General features: G+C 39.7%; 1 protein-coding gene across 1 annotated transcript in view; it reads left to right on the top strand.

The window, feature by feature from the left end:
- The window catches only part of Slc38a11 (solute carrier family 38 member 11), a 50,158-nt gene extending 35,529 nt beyond the window's left edge, over positions 1-14,629 (top strand). Inside the window, exons 11-12 of the mRNA XM_036185090.1 lie at positions 1,076-1,207; positions 14,174-14,629. Coding sequence (XP_036040983.1) covers positions 1,076-1,207; positions 14,174-14,467 — 426 coding nt within the window. The 3' untranslated portion in view covers positions 14,468-14,629. The remainder of the gene's footprint in view (positions 1-1,075; positions 1,208-14,173) is intronic.
- Positions 14,630-14,967: the final 338 nt, after the last annotated feature.

Below are 14,967 nucleotides of genomic sequence, written 5' to 3'. Positions count from 1 at the left end.
GAAGAAACACAGACACACATACAGAAATAGCCGCATTGGGTGGGGTGTGCTTGCTCTGATGGAGAGCACCTACTATGACAGTCCAGAAACTATCTTGTTTATTATATACAGAATAAGGAGGGGTAGCTAGTCCCAGTGGGACATCTCAGGCTGTAAACTTCTAGGAGGAAGAACCTGTGACAGAGTGGACTTTCTGTCAACATTTGCACAAGGACCTGGGGAAGTTTTGCCAATCACATTGGTCTGAGGCATTGGGGTCCTTCACATGGCTGTGTTTATGTCAACATTACAGATTCACTCAGGTCTTCAGCTGCTCCTTACACATCCATCCAGGGCTTCCTCTACTCTCCACAGGAGACCATTCTAAACAACTGGAGGGCTCTCTAAATTCTATTTGGTCTTTTTCATACTGCCCCAAACTGTTCTCTATTTGTTTCTTTATACGAGTTATGGGTCTTCTATTGGGATGTTAATTCTTGAGAATAGGAATCATTCCTTTGACATCTTCTTATTGTAAATTTATCAGAGTAGGATGCATCCAATAGATGACGATAGATTAGCTTCCAGATCTATGTATTTGTGGAAAATAATGATAAACTAGCCTTAATTTGCCTTTCCTCTTTGTGGGTTGCATTTGTATAAAGTTGATTTCCTTTTAATAAAGGATAACACTCATGCAGTATTATTAAGACAGTAAGTCCTAATAACTTCCTTAGAAGCCATTAAATAACCAGTTAGATTTGTAATTTGTTTCAGTGGCAATCTTCCCAGCTCAAGAAGGATAAGGCAACTTTCAGAGCTTTCATCCTTAAAAAATGTGTGCATTACAACACTGGTATGCCATGCTCTGGGTCTACAGCATAGGACACTGACTGACAACATTCACAGCAAAGAATATTCATTATTGCTATAATGTGTAATTTCTTTGAAAAGACAGACACATTCCTAATGACCTAAGGTTTGATAAGTTGCCTTATTGTTGGTGATTTATATAGTCATAGTGCTAGTGTGAAAGCCTCTTACTGATTCCAGGAAGCCTCAAGAACACCTCTTAACCTGCCCTGTTATTTGCCAGGTAATTGCCAATGTGTTTTTTGGTGGGAATCCTTCATCAGTGTTCCACATCATCTTAACCGTGGTTATCATTACTGCAGCCACACTGGTATCATTGCTGATCGATTGCCTTGGAATAGTTTTAGAACTCAATGTAAGTACAATGAAAGATTTGCTCCATCCTTTCTGAAAAATCTCATTTAAGATGTTTCCATCTAATACCAAATGTGCTTTCCTTTTTTTTTTTTTTAAAGTATCACATTCTGAAGTATAATGGAAATCTGTTTGCAACATAATCATAAATATTGATAATGATGACACTCTGCTGTTTATGGAAGCATATGTTTTTTGACAGTGCCTCTCAAAGGGGTGATTTTACTCCCCACACAGGAGGGTGGCATTTGTAATGTCCGGAGACATCTTTGGTTGTCTAACAGGGTGGCAATGCTACGGGATTAGAGTGAGAAGAAGCCAGGGACACCAAAAATATCTCATGATGTTCAGAACAATCCCTCACAAAAAAAAATGTGTCTGACTAAAAGTGTCAAAAATTCCTTGGCTGCAAATCTTGTCCCTGTACTATCCAGATATTTCTCAAGTTGACTAAACCCTTTACTGTATGTAGAATTGATGTGGACTTGTTGATGTAAACAGAGGCAGAGTTTTTTTGTCCCGACACAGAAGTTTATATTAATTACAAAATGTTTGATCAATGAGTAGCTGACTTGTGTCTCTCCCAACTCTGCCCTTCTTCATGCAAGACCTCAGTTTGATTGTCCTGCCTAACTTTGTCTTACCTTGCTATAGGCTAAACAGCTTTAGTATTAACCAATGAGAGTAATACATATTCACAGCGAACAGAAGGATCATCCCACAACATCACCCCTTCTGTCTAATAAAAAAGGAAGGTTTTTTAACTTTAACATAGTAAAATTACATACAACAAAACAGTTATCAAGCAAGAGTTATAGTCTATTTGTATTTGACAAAATTAGAGAAAACAATTATCCATCTTATCTTGGTGAGTCTAAAGTTTCATATCTAATTTACCTTTTATCATAGCTAAGGAAAACTATAATTACAACTGCATAGTCTTCAACTCCTTCAAAGACCTGAGAAGGAAATAGTACCTGAGTATGCAGGAAATACAGGCAAGAGACTTCCAAAAATGTTAGAAATGACAGAAATAGCTAGCCACCTGGACAGTCACCCCAGGTTTCTCTGTAATGCTGGGGCATCCATTTCTGGCCTACAGGTCTAGCATATCTGACAGACTTTCCTCTGAAGCATGGAATTTTAAGGACTGTCCTACCTTTGTATTGGCAAAGCTGGAAGTCACCTTTCTTGTGTTCTGCTGGCCCAGTTTGGACAGTAACTGTCAGCAATTGAGGCAAGGGCAATTTCTTTGCCCACATGGCTAGCTTTTGCTGTAAAGAAAACAAACTCTATATGGAGTTTCTATGATTTCCATCATCTTTTCTGGAGTTTATTAGTGCCAGCAGATATGTCTCATTGTCATGAAAAGTCTAAGTAGGTCTTTCAAGTGTTCGAAGACTACATGTCTATCTTAAATATATCTTTGTATACCTAAAAAACCTAACTAACATGACTATAAGTTTGACTATTATAGATGACTATTAATTTGTATTTCTTAATTATACATTACATTTTTAATTAAGCTGCACAAACATAATACCTTAAACAAGTGTAGAAATATACATATAGTATAACAAAATTAATTTTAAATTTGTATCAATAAACTAGAATCTATACCAATGTAAAATATTTTGAGATTAACAGTTGTTTTATGGATTAAAGTAGATTCAATATCTACCCGTATCCCTCATCATTTATATTTCATATACCCCTTTCTTCTTTTAGAAAGAGATTGACTATGACCAATAACAATTTTAAATGACAACAAATATTTATAACCAATATTTTGGGAATGTGGGCATAGTTTTCTAGACTACTTCCTGTTGATTGGGGGCACTGGTAATCTTTGAGGGACCCTGAGAAAAATCAGGATAATTGTTAAGTCTTGACTGGAGTATTTTGTGAGGCTGGGTCATCTCAGTCAGCAGCCTTAAAGCTGTTTTGAATACTGGATCACCTGGGCTGTTTTTATTGGTATCTTGTCCCCTTGTTCTGTTCTATAGTTGTTTTTAAGTTTATTTCTTTATGCCTATTGAGAGGATTTCAGGGAGGTCTTCCTTGCTCAAACCTGATTTTTCTTAACCAGGAATGAATCCATAGCTTCTCATTTCTTGTGAAAATAAAAACAGAAACTGTCCCCCAAATTAACATACCTTTTGACTTAAATTTTGAATTCAAGATATTTTTAAAATATATAAGTTGGTTTAATATAGTAGTTCCTTAATCCAAGGTCACTTAGTAGTTATTATTTGCTCATTAATAGTCAAAAAATATAAAGACAACACAATAAAATATAGAATCCAGCCTCTGTGTATTTTCCATCTTTACATGGCTTTTTATAGTTTTTTTATTACTCTATTTCTTTTTTAAGGATTTTATTTTATTATTTTAAATCTACTACTGTCTCTTCCCTTTCTCTTCTCTCTCCCAAGCCTATGTATATTCTTAAACACACTGTAACCCATTTAGAGGTGTTTGGGTTTTTTTGTCTGAATCTGTTTTTACTGTGCATCTGTGACCTTCTCTGTCTGCATGAGCAAAAAATCTAAAATCCACCATGCAGTGCACAGCTGGGAGATGCCTCTCTATACAGCAGGCTGTGTGAGACTGCGGGAATCTGCCGTGCTGTAGCTCAAGTCTATACATGGTGGCCAGGGGATGAATGAGAGACAGGAACTATTAAGTTGTTCTTGGCTCCATTTCTATGTTCTAGAACCTCCCCCTTCCCAGTTTTTAAAGCTTTCTTAGGCTTTCTGTGGATATACATTCGCCACGTTGGGCTGCTATATGTAAACAGGTGTTTCCTGTCCTGACTGCCCATCCCCAAATAACCGACTCAGAGGCTTAAAATTACTTATAAATGCTCAGTCAACAACTCAGGCTTGTTACTAGCTAGCTCTTACACTTAATTTAACCCATGTTTTTATTTATGCTTTGCCATGTGGCTCATGGCTTGTTACCTCATCTTTATATGCCCTGCTTGCTCGGCAGCTGGCTGGCATCTCTCCTGATACCCCTGACTTTACCCTTCTTCCTCCCGTCATTCTTTCTGTGTCAGGCTGTTTGGCCAATCTCTTCTTGCCTTGCTATTGGCCAATCAGTTTTTTATTAACAATGAGCATAATACACAGCATGTTAAAATTATAGAAAGAATAAAAGTCTATCCCAATTACATAATCACTTCGGATGACCCAAACTTCTTTTCTTTTAAATATGTTTTTTCTCTCCCCAGACTTTTGTAATCTCTAACCACACAGATGTTCCCTATTGTGTTACATCTGAACTGATCTTTTTCTTTCAAAGCAATTGGAAATGCTGTTGTTCTGTAACCCAGCCCTTGCCTTTATTGAAACTTATTTCCAATGTACTTCTCCAAAGCCTCGCTTAGCTGCCAGATTTATTTTCTATGACTGCCATATCACTTTTTCTCTTCTCCTTTACCCTACCTGTTTTTCCATTCATTCCTTTTTCCTGCAATGATTATTTTTCTATGTCTGCCTAAATCCTATGAAGACTATTGTCAACTATAACTTCTAACTCATTTAATCAATGACCATATAGTCACTGAGCAATTACTCTGTACTACACAGTAGAAATATAGTGATGGAAGGAAATTTGAAAGAATCTAGCCTTTTTCATTAACATGACTGTTCAGCTGCTGTATGGATGATGAAGAACACACACACACACACACACACACACACACACACACACACACATTAACATACTTTTGGTGACAGATTCCATTGGGAACATAGAGGGAGAGAGAAGAACATCATCAAGATCAGGTGGAATGAAGAGTGATTCCACTCTATTTTGTGAAGCTAGGTAATGGTGCCATTTGATGAGATAGCAACAGAATGAAAATCACTAATACAGAATTATTATTCTTCCCTCTCCCACAAGCATTACAGGATTTCTAATCAGAATGAAACCATTTGGCATCTCCTGGTCATGCATCACAGGGAGGCCAGAGTTACGCAGGAGAAACTCCAGTTCATTGTGCACTCCTGACTATGATAATTGCAGGATAAAGGAGGGCTTATCATTCATACTCATGTCACTACTCTTTCCAATGTCAGTGTGATTTGAAGTTCCAGACAAACGCAGGAGGATAGCCTGTTGAGGAGCAAACAATTTGGACTTTTCTCATATCAAATGGAAAAGGGATAGTGTCCATCTTCCCCAAATGCCAGACACAAGGGACACTGGGGAATTTTCCACTGCATCACCAACAGGAAAAAGGCTTCCTTTGGTATGTTGATGCAGTCCTGCAGTTCCAGCAAGTCAGCTTCTCAGGAGACTAAACAAGGGGATCACTTGAACCCAGTCTGAGCAGTATAGCAAGACCTCATCTCTAAAATAAATGGAGAAGGGGGATAAACCAGAAATAAAATCATTTAATAGTCTTGATTTCTATAATGGTCCCTGTTTAACATAATGAAATAACTTATATAAGATCTTAGAACACGTGATATTTGAACTGTCCATGAATTATCTTTACTTACCAAATGGTAAGCTCTTTGAACACACATGTATTTAATGGTTTTCTCAATGGTCCACCGCAGTGGGCAGTGTGCTGAGAACATCAGGCTCAAATTATTACTTGAATGATTATGCCTTGTGACCAGTTTAGGACCTGTTTCTATAAATATTCATGAACACAAGAGTATTCAGTAGAATAGAAACAGGAAATAAAGACTCTCTCTCTCCCTCTCCCTCTTCTCTCTCTCTCTCTCTCTCTCTCTCTCTCTCTCTCTCACTCACACACACACACACACACACACACACACACACACACATCAGTGTTGTCAGTAGTAATAACATTTCAACTATACTGTATCGATGTCTGAAATCATGAGCTCCTGGAGCAGTTCCTCTTCTGTTTCTATGATAAAATATGCTGACAGGTGGTGGTGGTGGCGGTGGCGGCACACGCTTGTAATCCCAGCACTCGGGAGGCAGAGGCAGGTGGATCTCTGTGAGTTTGAGGACAGCCTGGTCTACAGAGGTAGCCAGGAAAGGCTCCAAAGCTACAGAGAAACCCTGTCTCAAAAAACCAGAAAAAAAAAACAAAACAGAAAAACAGAAAGAATTCCTGACAAAGCAACTTACAAAAGAAAAGGCTTATTCTGGCTCACAGCTCATCATGACTGGGAAGTCACAGCAGTGGAAGGATGAAGCCAGCCTGACATTCAGGAAGCACACTGGTCATATTTCATCCATACACACAGGAAATACCCTCACACATGACCAAGGAACAACATGCTGGCAGACTGGTAAGCCATGGAACATGTGGCAAAATATAATTTAATAGAAATGGGTTAATTTAAGTTATAGGAGGTAGCTATCAAGAAGCCTTCCATGTGTCATACAATTGGTAATTAATATATATCTCTGAGTAATTATTTTATAAGTGGCTGTGGGACTGTGGGCCTGGTGGGTCTGGAGAAACCTTCAGACTACATGTCTATGTGGGTGCTTAGAACTGAACCAGGAGGAGTTCTTCAAGAGCAACAAGTGCTCTTCCCACCAAACCATCTCTCTGTCCCCAATAGCTAGTCAGTCCAGCTGAAACAGCAATTTCAGATTCAATGAGAGTCCCTGTCTCAAGGAAATTAAGGCAGAGATCTGTGTAACAGGACACCTAAAGTTGTCTCCTAGCCTCCACATGCATGAACACGCTGACATACATATGAATACACCACTTTCATTGCACATACAAAACCTGGGGATATATCTCAGTGATGGATTGCTTGTCCAATTTTTGCAAGGGTCTGCATCGTATCCATAGCACAAAAAATGATTTTTGTATGTGTGCATGTGTGTGTGTGTGTGTGTGTGTGTGTGTGTGTGTGTGTGTGTGTGTGTATTTGTGGGGAGAGAGTGAGAGATAAAGTTTATCTTTAAATATGTTTAAGAATAATTCATACTACATATGAAATGATTTTTAAATGGACTAAAGTAAATTCAGGCTGTAAGCAAACAGGAACTAAAGATTTTTCCTTCATTTTTTGCTTGTAGCTTTCACATTAGTTAATAGAATTTCTGTGTGGAGATGTAAATGACAACCCAGGGCTTTGTCACGGTTGCTAATCATGTTAGAAATACTTCTCTATTGTGGCTTTACAGATATCACAGTCACCCACAAAGATGACGTGTGTTAGAATCAGAACTTGTAAAATCAGACAAATGCTGTTATTGCTAAAACTAAATGAATACAGGCTAAATTGTTTGGGTTACCTGGTAGGATTCAGAGCCCGTTTAGAATTTCACCTTTGTTTCATTGTTTTCATAGCAGAGGACAGCAATGAAATATTCTCAATCAAAGGCATTCTCCATTTTAAAAGCAAAGAAAGTGAGTCCTTGACCTGTTCTGTTGCAAGACTCCAGCATCTTGGCTGGATGTTGCTGTTAGGGAAGAGAGGTATCTGCAGTAATTGGGCCCTATGGGTTTCTACTTGTCGAACAAAGAGGAAAAAAAATAATGAAACAGCTGGTGCTGTGGCCACAGGAACCAGCCCCCAAAGCACTGTGTGCTGCTTGCTTGGCAGAAAGAAAGCAGGCCAACGAGAACCCAGACAGAGAGACATGATCATCGGGTAAGCAAACCAGGGCCCAAGTTGGCATACATCCTAGGCTAGAGCCTTTTTTTTGCCCTAAGATATAGGAATAACTTTCACGAGTATCAAATGATTATAAAGAAGAAATTTAAAAGATAGATTTTTGTCTTTTTTTTTTCTCATTCCTGCTTTGAAATATTCGCAGTGGTGAGGGCGGGGGCAAGAGGAGGACAGGGGAAGGGCTCAGGGAGATCAAGACCTGATCCTCAGCGTAGCCAAAGGAACCAGGAACTACCAACATATGGTCATATGGGTAGGGGGGTGGAGAGGTTAGGGAGTAAGTGGCTCTGCTCTGCAGGAAGTTGTGCTTTATCAGGAGTCACCCCAAGGAAGGGGGATCATTAGGTATACTCTGGAGGCTGAAGGGAAGAAGGTTTGCTAGGGAGGCAAGGACCAATAGCAAGGAGAAAGGAGATTCCCAGAAAGCTCCACCTTTAAACCACCAGCTCTCACTCCCTTATATACCCCAGGCCTGAGGTTTCTCTCTGAGGAACATGGATCCTGTCCATCTTCCTGTGGCCCCTTCTGGCTGCTAGAGAGGATCAGCTGGCAGGCTGCTCCCTTGAAGGGCCTTTGACATCTCAGAAGCTGTGTCTCTATACCCAGAGAAGTCAAATCTTCACTTCCTTCAGGAGTATGGGCAGGGACAGAGGCAGGGGCTATCAGAAGTGGGTCATACTTGTCACCCTCATCAAGTCCAAGGGCCTAGGGGGCTCCTCCTGATTACAGTCACCCAGATAGGATCGATGCACATGACTAAGGAAACCCTGTCTGCCAACCCTGACACCTGGGGTCCATGACAGTGGCACCAACCTTCATGGCTGATTCTCCTACTGAACAGCAGGAGCAAGGGGCCCAGTGAGATCCTGCCCTCATTCTTATCAATGGGTCCCACCCCCCAGTCTACTACACCTCACTCCTGGAGGCCCTGGAGGCCTGGAACCTCCAACAGTGTGCAGAAGCAGTTCAGACATGAGTTCTACTTGGCAACCCCCAGCCTTAAGGAGCCAGAATACCATGGTGATGGGCAGATGCAGCTGATCACCAATCTCTGAGGCATCTCATGGACCAAGGGTGTGACCAGGCCAGGGAGGGATCCCAGAAGGAGTTCTGGTGGGAGTGATTCCTGATAGATCTGGAGGCTGATGGAAAACTCTCTCTTCACCATGGCTCCACTGTCCCATCAGGATTAAATTTTTTTCTATTTAGTTTGTAGCTTCTTGCATCATTTACCAGGTTCTATTTAGGCAACAAAACACACTTTTATGATCTGTATTGTTTGTAAATGTCCTACAGACCTCTAGTTCTTTCCATGATGCAAATTGCAAAATATCCTGGCATCAGCAATGGATGGAATTGACCTGCCTTTATGAATAAAATGGAATTTGTACCATTTCCTTAATTAGCAGTTATGGTTTTATGACCTGCCAAGCAATTTCCAAAGCTGGTGGTGTGTCTTCAGACAGTTCTATATTAAATAGATTAACAGTCTGGACTCCTTTACATAGAGTAGATTGAAAGGGAAGTGGACTATCATTTTCCTGTTGGTCTTGAGTTCCCGTCATGACTTCTAGCAAAACCGAGCTTTCACACCATCTAGAAAGTAGCTAGACATGGACAAGAGAGTCAACTGGGTTTCTTCCAGTGCAAATATCAGCTGTCACATTTGCTCTGTAATTGTCACTTTCCCAGCTGACTTATTTTTATGTTACTAATTTCCATGGTGTGAAAAGATGCCATGACAAAGGCAACTTAAAAAAGAAAGTATTTAATTAGTTTTCATGGTTCCAGAGAGTTAGCATCTAAGACTATCATGGCAGGGAGCATGGCGGCAGGCAGGCAGGCACGGTGCTGGAGCGGTAGCTGTGAGCTCACGTCTTGAGACACAAGCACCAGGTGGGGATTTAAGTGGGAATGGTGTGGGCTTTTGAAACCTCAAAGCCTGCCCCTGGGACACAGCTCCTCCCACAAGTCAACACCTCCTAATCCTCCTCAAACAGTTCCACCAACTGGGGACCATGCAGTCAAGTGTATGAACCTGAGGGGGCCACACTCATTCAAGTCACCACAGCAACTCATAAGAATCATAACACAACTGGAACACTCACTGCCTTGCCTGCCCAGCAACTTGGATTTGGAAGAGTTCCAAAAAGCTGGCTGACGCCCGCATCTGAGCAGCAGCAGGTGGCAGTTTCCTTCCTGACAGCAGCTTCACACCCTCTGTTCTAGATGAGTTAGCCTCACACATGGCTCCTACAAAAGCTGAGTCTATACACACAAACCAGTGTGTAGAGGTTTGAATAGCTTTCACTACCCAATTTCTTACTTCAAAAAAATTAGAGGCTTATACTTTTTACAAATGCAGATTCATTTCCATAATATTTTCATAACTTAATTCAAAGTATTATGTTGTCCATTTAATTTCAGCCAGTTGATAATCTATTTTTTATTTGCTATATACCTTTCATAGATACTAATGTCTATTCAAGTTAATTTATTTTTTATTTGCAATGTACCTTTCATAGATACTGATGTCTATTCAAGTGCTATATGGCAAAACAACACTATGTATATCTATTTTTATTTTTCTGTCTTTGTGTGTGTGTAGCATGCATGTGTATGTATACATGTTTGCATGTATATGAGCACATATGTGTTTGAGTATGTATGCACATTCTTGTGAGGCCTGAGGTGATATAGGGAATCATCTCCCACTGCTCTTCTTCCTTGTTTGTTGAGGTGGGTCTCTCAACCAAATAACAACACTGCCAATATTACAAGTCTCTAATCACCTTGCTCTGAGGTCCTATCTTCATCCTGTCTTTGTGAGGCTAGAACTAAGTACAAGCAGGTCACCGCATCCACCTGGTGTTTCCATGGATTCTGGGGACCAGAACTCTGGTCCTCACGCTTGCATGGTGAGAACTTTAATGACTGAACCCTCTCCTTAGCCATATATGTTTTAAATTAGAATGAAATATCAGTACCTCCTAGTATTTTGTCGTTTTTGTACCTCTTCCTATAGAAATATTTTTTAGGCATTCTTCCTCAAAATTTTAGATACTACCTTGGATAGTCTGATTCTACAAAGTCATGTATCTGTAACTTAAAAAAAATACTAAAAAAGAAAGTATATAATTGAAAGATTCTAGTACGGAGATGATATTTAATATGAGACATGTAATTTTATTGGCTAGAATTGAGAAACTCATTCTTTTATAAAGATGTTAAAGGTATAATCTGTAATTTTACATCACCCAATTTCAAATTCAGTTTGCACTGGTTATTCCTGGAGGGAACATTTAAAATACTGTGCAACTAATGAGACCCTGTCTCAGAAGTAAGAAAACAATAAATAAATAAATAAATAAATAAATAAATAAATAAATAAATAAATAAAAACAAAGAAGGCATGGTGGCACATGTCTTTAATCTAAGCACTCATTCAGAAAGAAGAGGCAGGAAGATCTTTGTGAGTTAGAGGCTAGACCAGTCTACATAATGAGTATAGACTAGCCAGGGTTACATATTAAGAACTTGTCCTTAAAAAAATAAACAAAAAGGCAAATAATCTGAACGGTCCATTCTCCAAGAAAACATATAAATGGATGGCAGATATGATCAAGTGCAATAAAGTCCTCAGAAAACTACAGGGTAAAACCCCCATTGACAAATCATTTCACACCTTTTAAGATGCTACCATCAAAAGACAAGAGAAAACAAGTATTACCAAGGTAACCCTTGGTAGGAATGTAGATTGTCATCTATTATGAAAAAATTATAGAGGTTTTTAAAGCAGTTCAAAAAAACAACCTCCACAGAGTCAGCAGTCCCCATTCAAAGTTTATACCCAAAGGAGATGGACTGTCCATCTCATACCCATATCTGCACATCATGTTCACTGAAATATTATCTGCATTAGCTAAGATAAGGAAACAACCTCCATGTCTATCCACAATGAATGAGTAAAGAAAACAGAGCTTGTATATACAGTGGAATGTACCTTAGCATTAAAAAGAAGGAAGCCCTTCCTTTTGACACTGTGTGAATGAGCATTATGCTAAGTGAAACAAGCTAGACACAGAATGAAAAAAAAAAAACAATTGCATGATCTTGCTAAGCATGTGAAATTTATTTTTAAAATACAAATAGAGTCAGAGACTGGAAATGTGGTTATTGGGGAGAAGGTAGAAAGAAAAAGCAGAGGTGTGGGATGAGGATGCAGAGTAGGAGACTTAGGGTCTTAACAAGGCCAGAGGTGGAAGGTGAAACAAGAAAGACTAATTAGCAACAGTGTCCTGCATTGGAGAATTTGGTTACATAATAGAGATTCAGAAGTTCTTTTCACATATTCAAAAGTAATTGAGTTTTATTCTAAATGTGTCTCATCATAGTAACATGGTATCCACATGTGTCCCGTAGCCCCATGTTGTAAACTTTGAATATACACAATGAGATTTACTTAGAAGAAAACTTTTATGATGTATGACAAATGTTTGTCATAAAATTTTAATGTTTTAGTTAGCATTTAGCACTTGACATGATGAGGAAAACGTGTTACCTAAAATACAGTGAATTTTAACATTTACAACGTTTGTAAAGTTTCTAGTGAGAATTAGTTCTACTGAAGGGGAAAATCTCTTCCCGTTTGAAGCCAGTCCATGACCCTGTTTTTACAATAAACAACTCCACTACTCATAATTTTCAATCTAACATTCGCCCTTAGGTTGGATTTATTGGCGACGAGTTGGGGGAGTATAGAAAGCCACAGTAATTTGGTTCTGCTGTCAATTTTCTGGGTTAATTAATGCATTTAGCTTTACTTGAAAGAAGACTTAGAAATGGAATTTCATGCTAAGCCTGAGGGTTAAACTTTTCTTTCTGACACACACAGGCACTACTTTCAAACAGATGTGGGTGAAGAGGAAAGAGAAATGCCCATCCAATTTCCCAGGGTCCCTCTCTGTACATAAAACAGCAGATAAGCTGCTCAGATTTGAAAGGCCTTATACAGATACAGGAATTTCAAGATAGCATTAGGAAGGAGGAGGTGACTGGAAAAGTGGGTTTCAAGTTTTCCAGAAATTCATTTTGTCGTCTACTTTATTGTCTATTAATCTGCCCCTGTACTCGCTATATGTTACTCTATTTTGCTCTTTTTTTATTTGTTTTTTTTTCTTTATTATTATGTGTTTTAAATTTTATACACCAGCCATAGGTTCCCCTGTCCTCCCCCTTCCCGCCCCTACCTCCACCTTCCCTCCAGTCCCTCCCCTCCGTTCCCATGTCCTCCAGGATCAAGACTCCCCTGGGGATTCATTTAAACCTGGTGGATTCAGTACAGGCAGGTCCTGTCACCTCTTTCCAGGCTGAGCAAAGTGTCCCTGTGTAAGCCCAAGGTTTCAAACAGCCAGCTCACGCACAAAGGACAGATCCTGGTCCCACAGACTGGATGCCTCCCAAGCAGATCAAGCTATTCAATTATCTCACTTATCCAGAGGACCTGCTCCAGATGGGGGCTCCACAGCCGTTGGTTCATAATTCATGTGCTTCCATTGGAAAGGGAAAAACCTACAACTAAGTCTTTCTTTAACATGTTGTTTTCTTTGTTTGTCTTCACTGAGCCTATAAAATTTTTAATATGTATAATGAAAAATACTTAAAACATTGGACTATTTTAAATATTTTACTTATTATTAGTGTGTATATGCATGTGTGATATGGAGGTGGGACAGCACACATGCCATGGCCCATGCGTGGAAGACAGGACAACTTTGTAGTATCAGTTCTCACCTCTGCTTTTCTCTCTACCTTCCCCCCAATAACCACATTTCCAGTCTCTGACTCTATTTGTGTCTGTTCCTGAGATGGAAATTAGACCAACAGGCTTCCATTATAGGGTGGCAAGTGTCTTTATCTACTGAGCCACCCCCCAGCCCAAATAAATGTTTCTGTAATACTTTTTAAAAACTATATGAGGGGCTGGCAGGGGTAGCACACAATTTTAATACACTCAGGAGGCAGAGGCAGGTGGATCTCTGTAAGTTCCATGTCAGCCTAGTCTAAGGAGCAAGTTCCAGGACAGGCACCAAAACTACACAGAGAAACCCGCTCTTAAAACAAACAAACCAACAAAAAATCACAACTATATGAGGATGCATGGGATGGTCATGTCTGTAAATCCTAGCACTTAGGAGGGTGAGGCAGGAGAATTACTACCAATTTGATGCCAGCCTTGAATATATAGTGAAACCCTGTCTCAGAAAAACAAAACACTATAAAAAACAAAACGAAGAATTCAATTCTCTAACATTGATTTGTGTCTTGTCTTCAACACACAGGGTGCGCTCTGTGCAGCTCCTTTGATTTTTATCATCCCCTCAGCGTGTTATCTGAAATTATCCGAAGAACCAAGGACACACACAGATAAGATAATGGCCTGTGTCATGCTTCCGGTTGGTGCGGTGGTGATGGTCGTGGGATTCGTCATGGCCATTACAAACCCTCAAGACTGCACCCATGGGCAGGAAATGTTCTATTGCTTTCCTGACAACATCTCCCTCACAAACACCTCCCATTCTCATCTTCACCTGACAACACAGCCTTCCCTTTTGAACGGCAGCATCTTTCAGTGACTTGGCTGCTTTAAACAATGTGTGTGTTCTCAGAGATGCCTACGCCACCTCTCAATACCCACGTGTGTCAGTCTCTTTGTCACTTGGGATCACTGACATGTATCAAGACTTGTGTGTCCTTACTCTTTCCAGCAATGTGAAAAATAAAGAAATTTGAATATATAATTACCTTAAACTGGGACAGACATGTTTTCTTGTGACTGCATTCATCTAGTTGAGAAAGACCAGTGAAACCATTAGTATCTGCTTTCAGTCCCCCCAGTCATTATTATCTTGTATGTGAGCCACTGTATTGTGCTTTCAAATAAGTAGGTGATTGTACATTAGAACTGGGGATGGGTTCCTTCAGGACAAACCAAGTGTTAAAGAGTGTGGAGAATGGAAGGAGAAAACAACACAACTCTTAAGTAGGACAGCTATCCCAGCAGCAAAGAGAAAGCTGTCTGTTGTAACCTGGGGAGCATCCCTTGTTTATGAGGAAGTGGGTCCCTGAATGAATA

Source organism: Onychomys torridus, chromosome 4, assembly GCF_903995425.1.
Source record: "Onychomys torridus chromosome 4, mOncTor1.1, whole genome shotgun sequence".
In the NCBI taxonomy this organism is placed as follows: Eukaryota; Metazoa; Chordata; class Mammalia; order Rodentia; family Cricetidae; genus Onychomys; species Onychomys torridus.
Note: the sequence above shows the minus strand (reverse complement) of the source record. Positions and strands in the feature narration are given on the sequence as shown.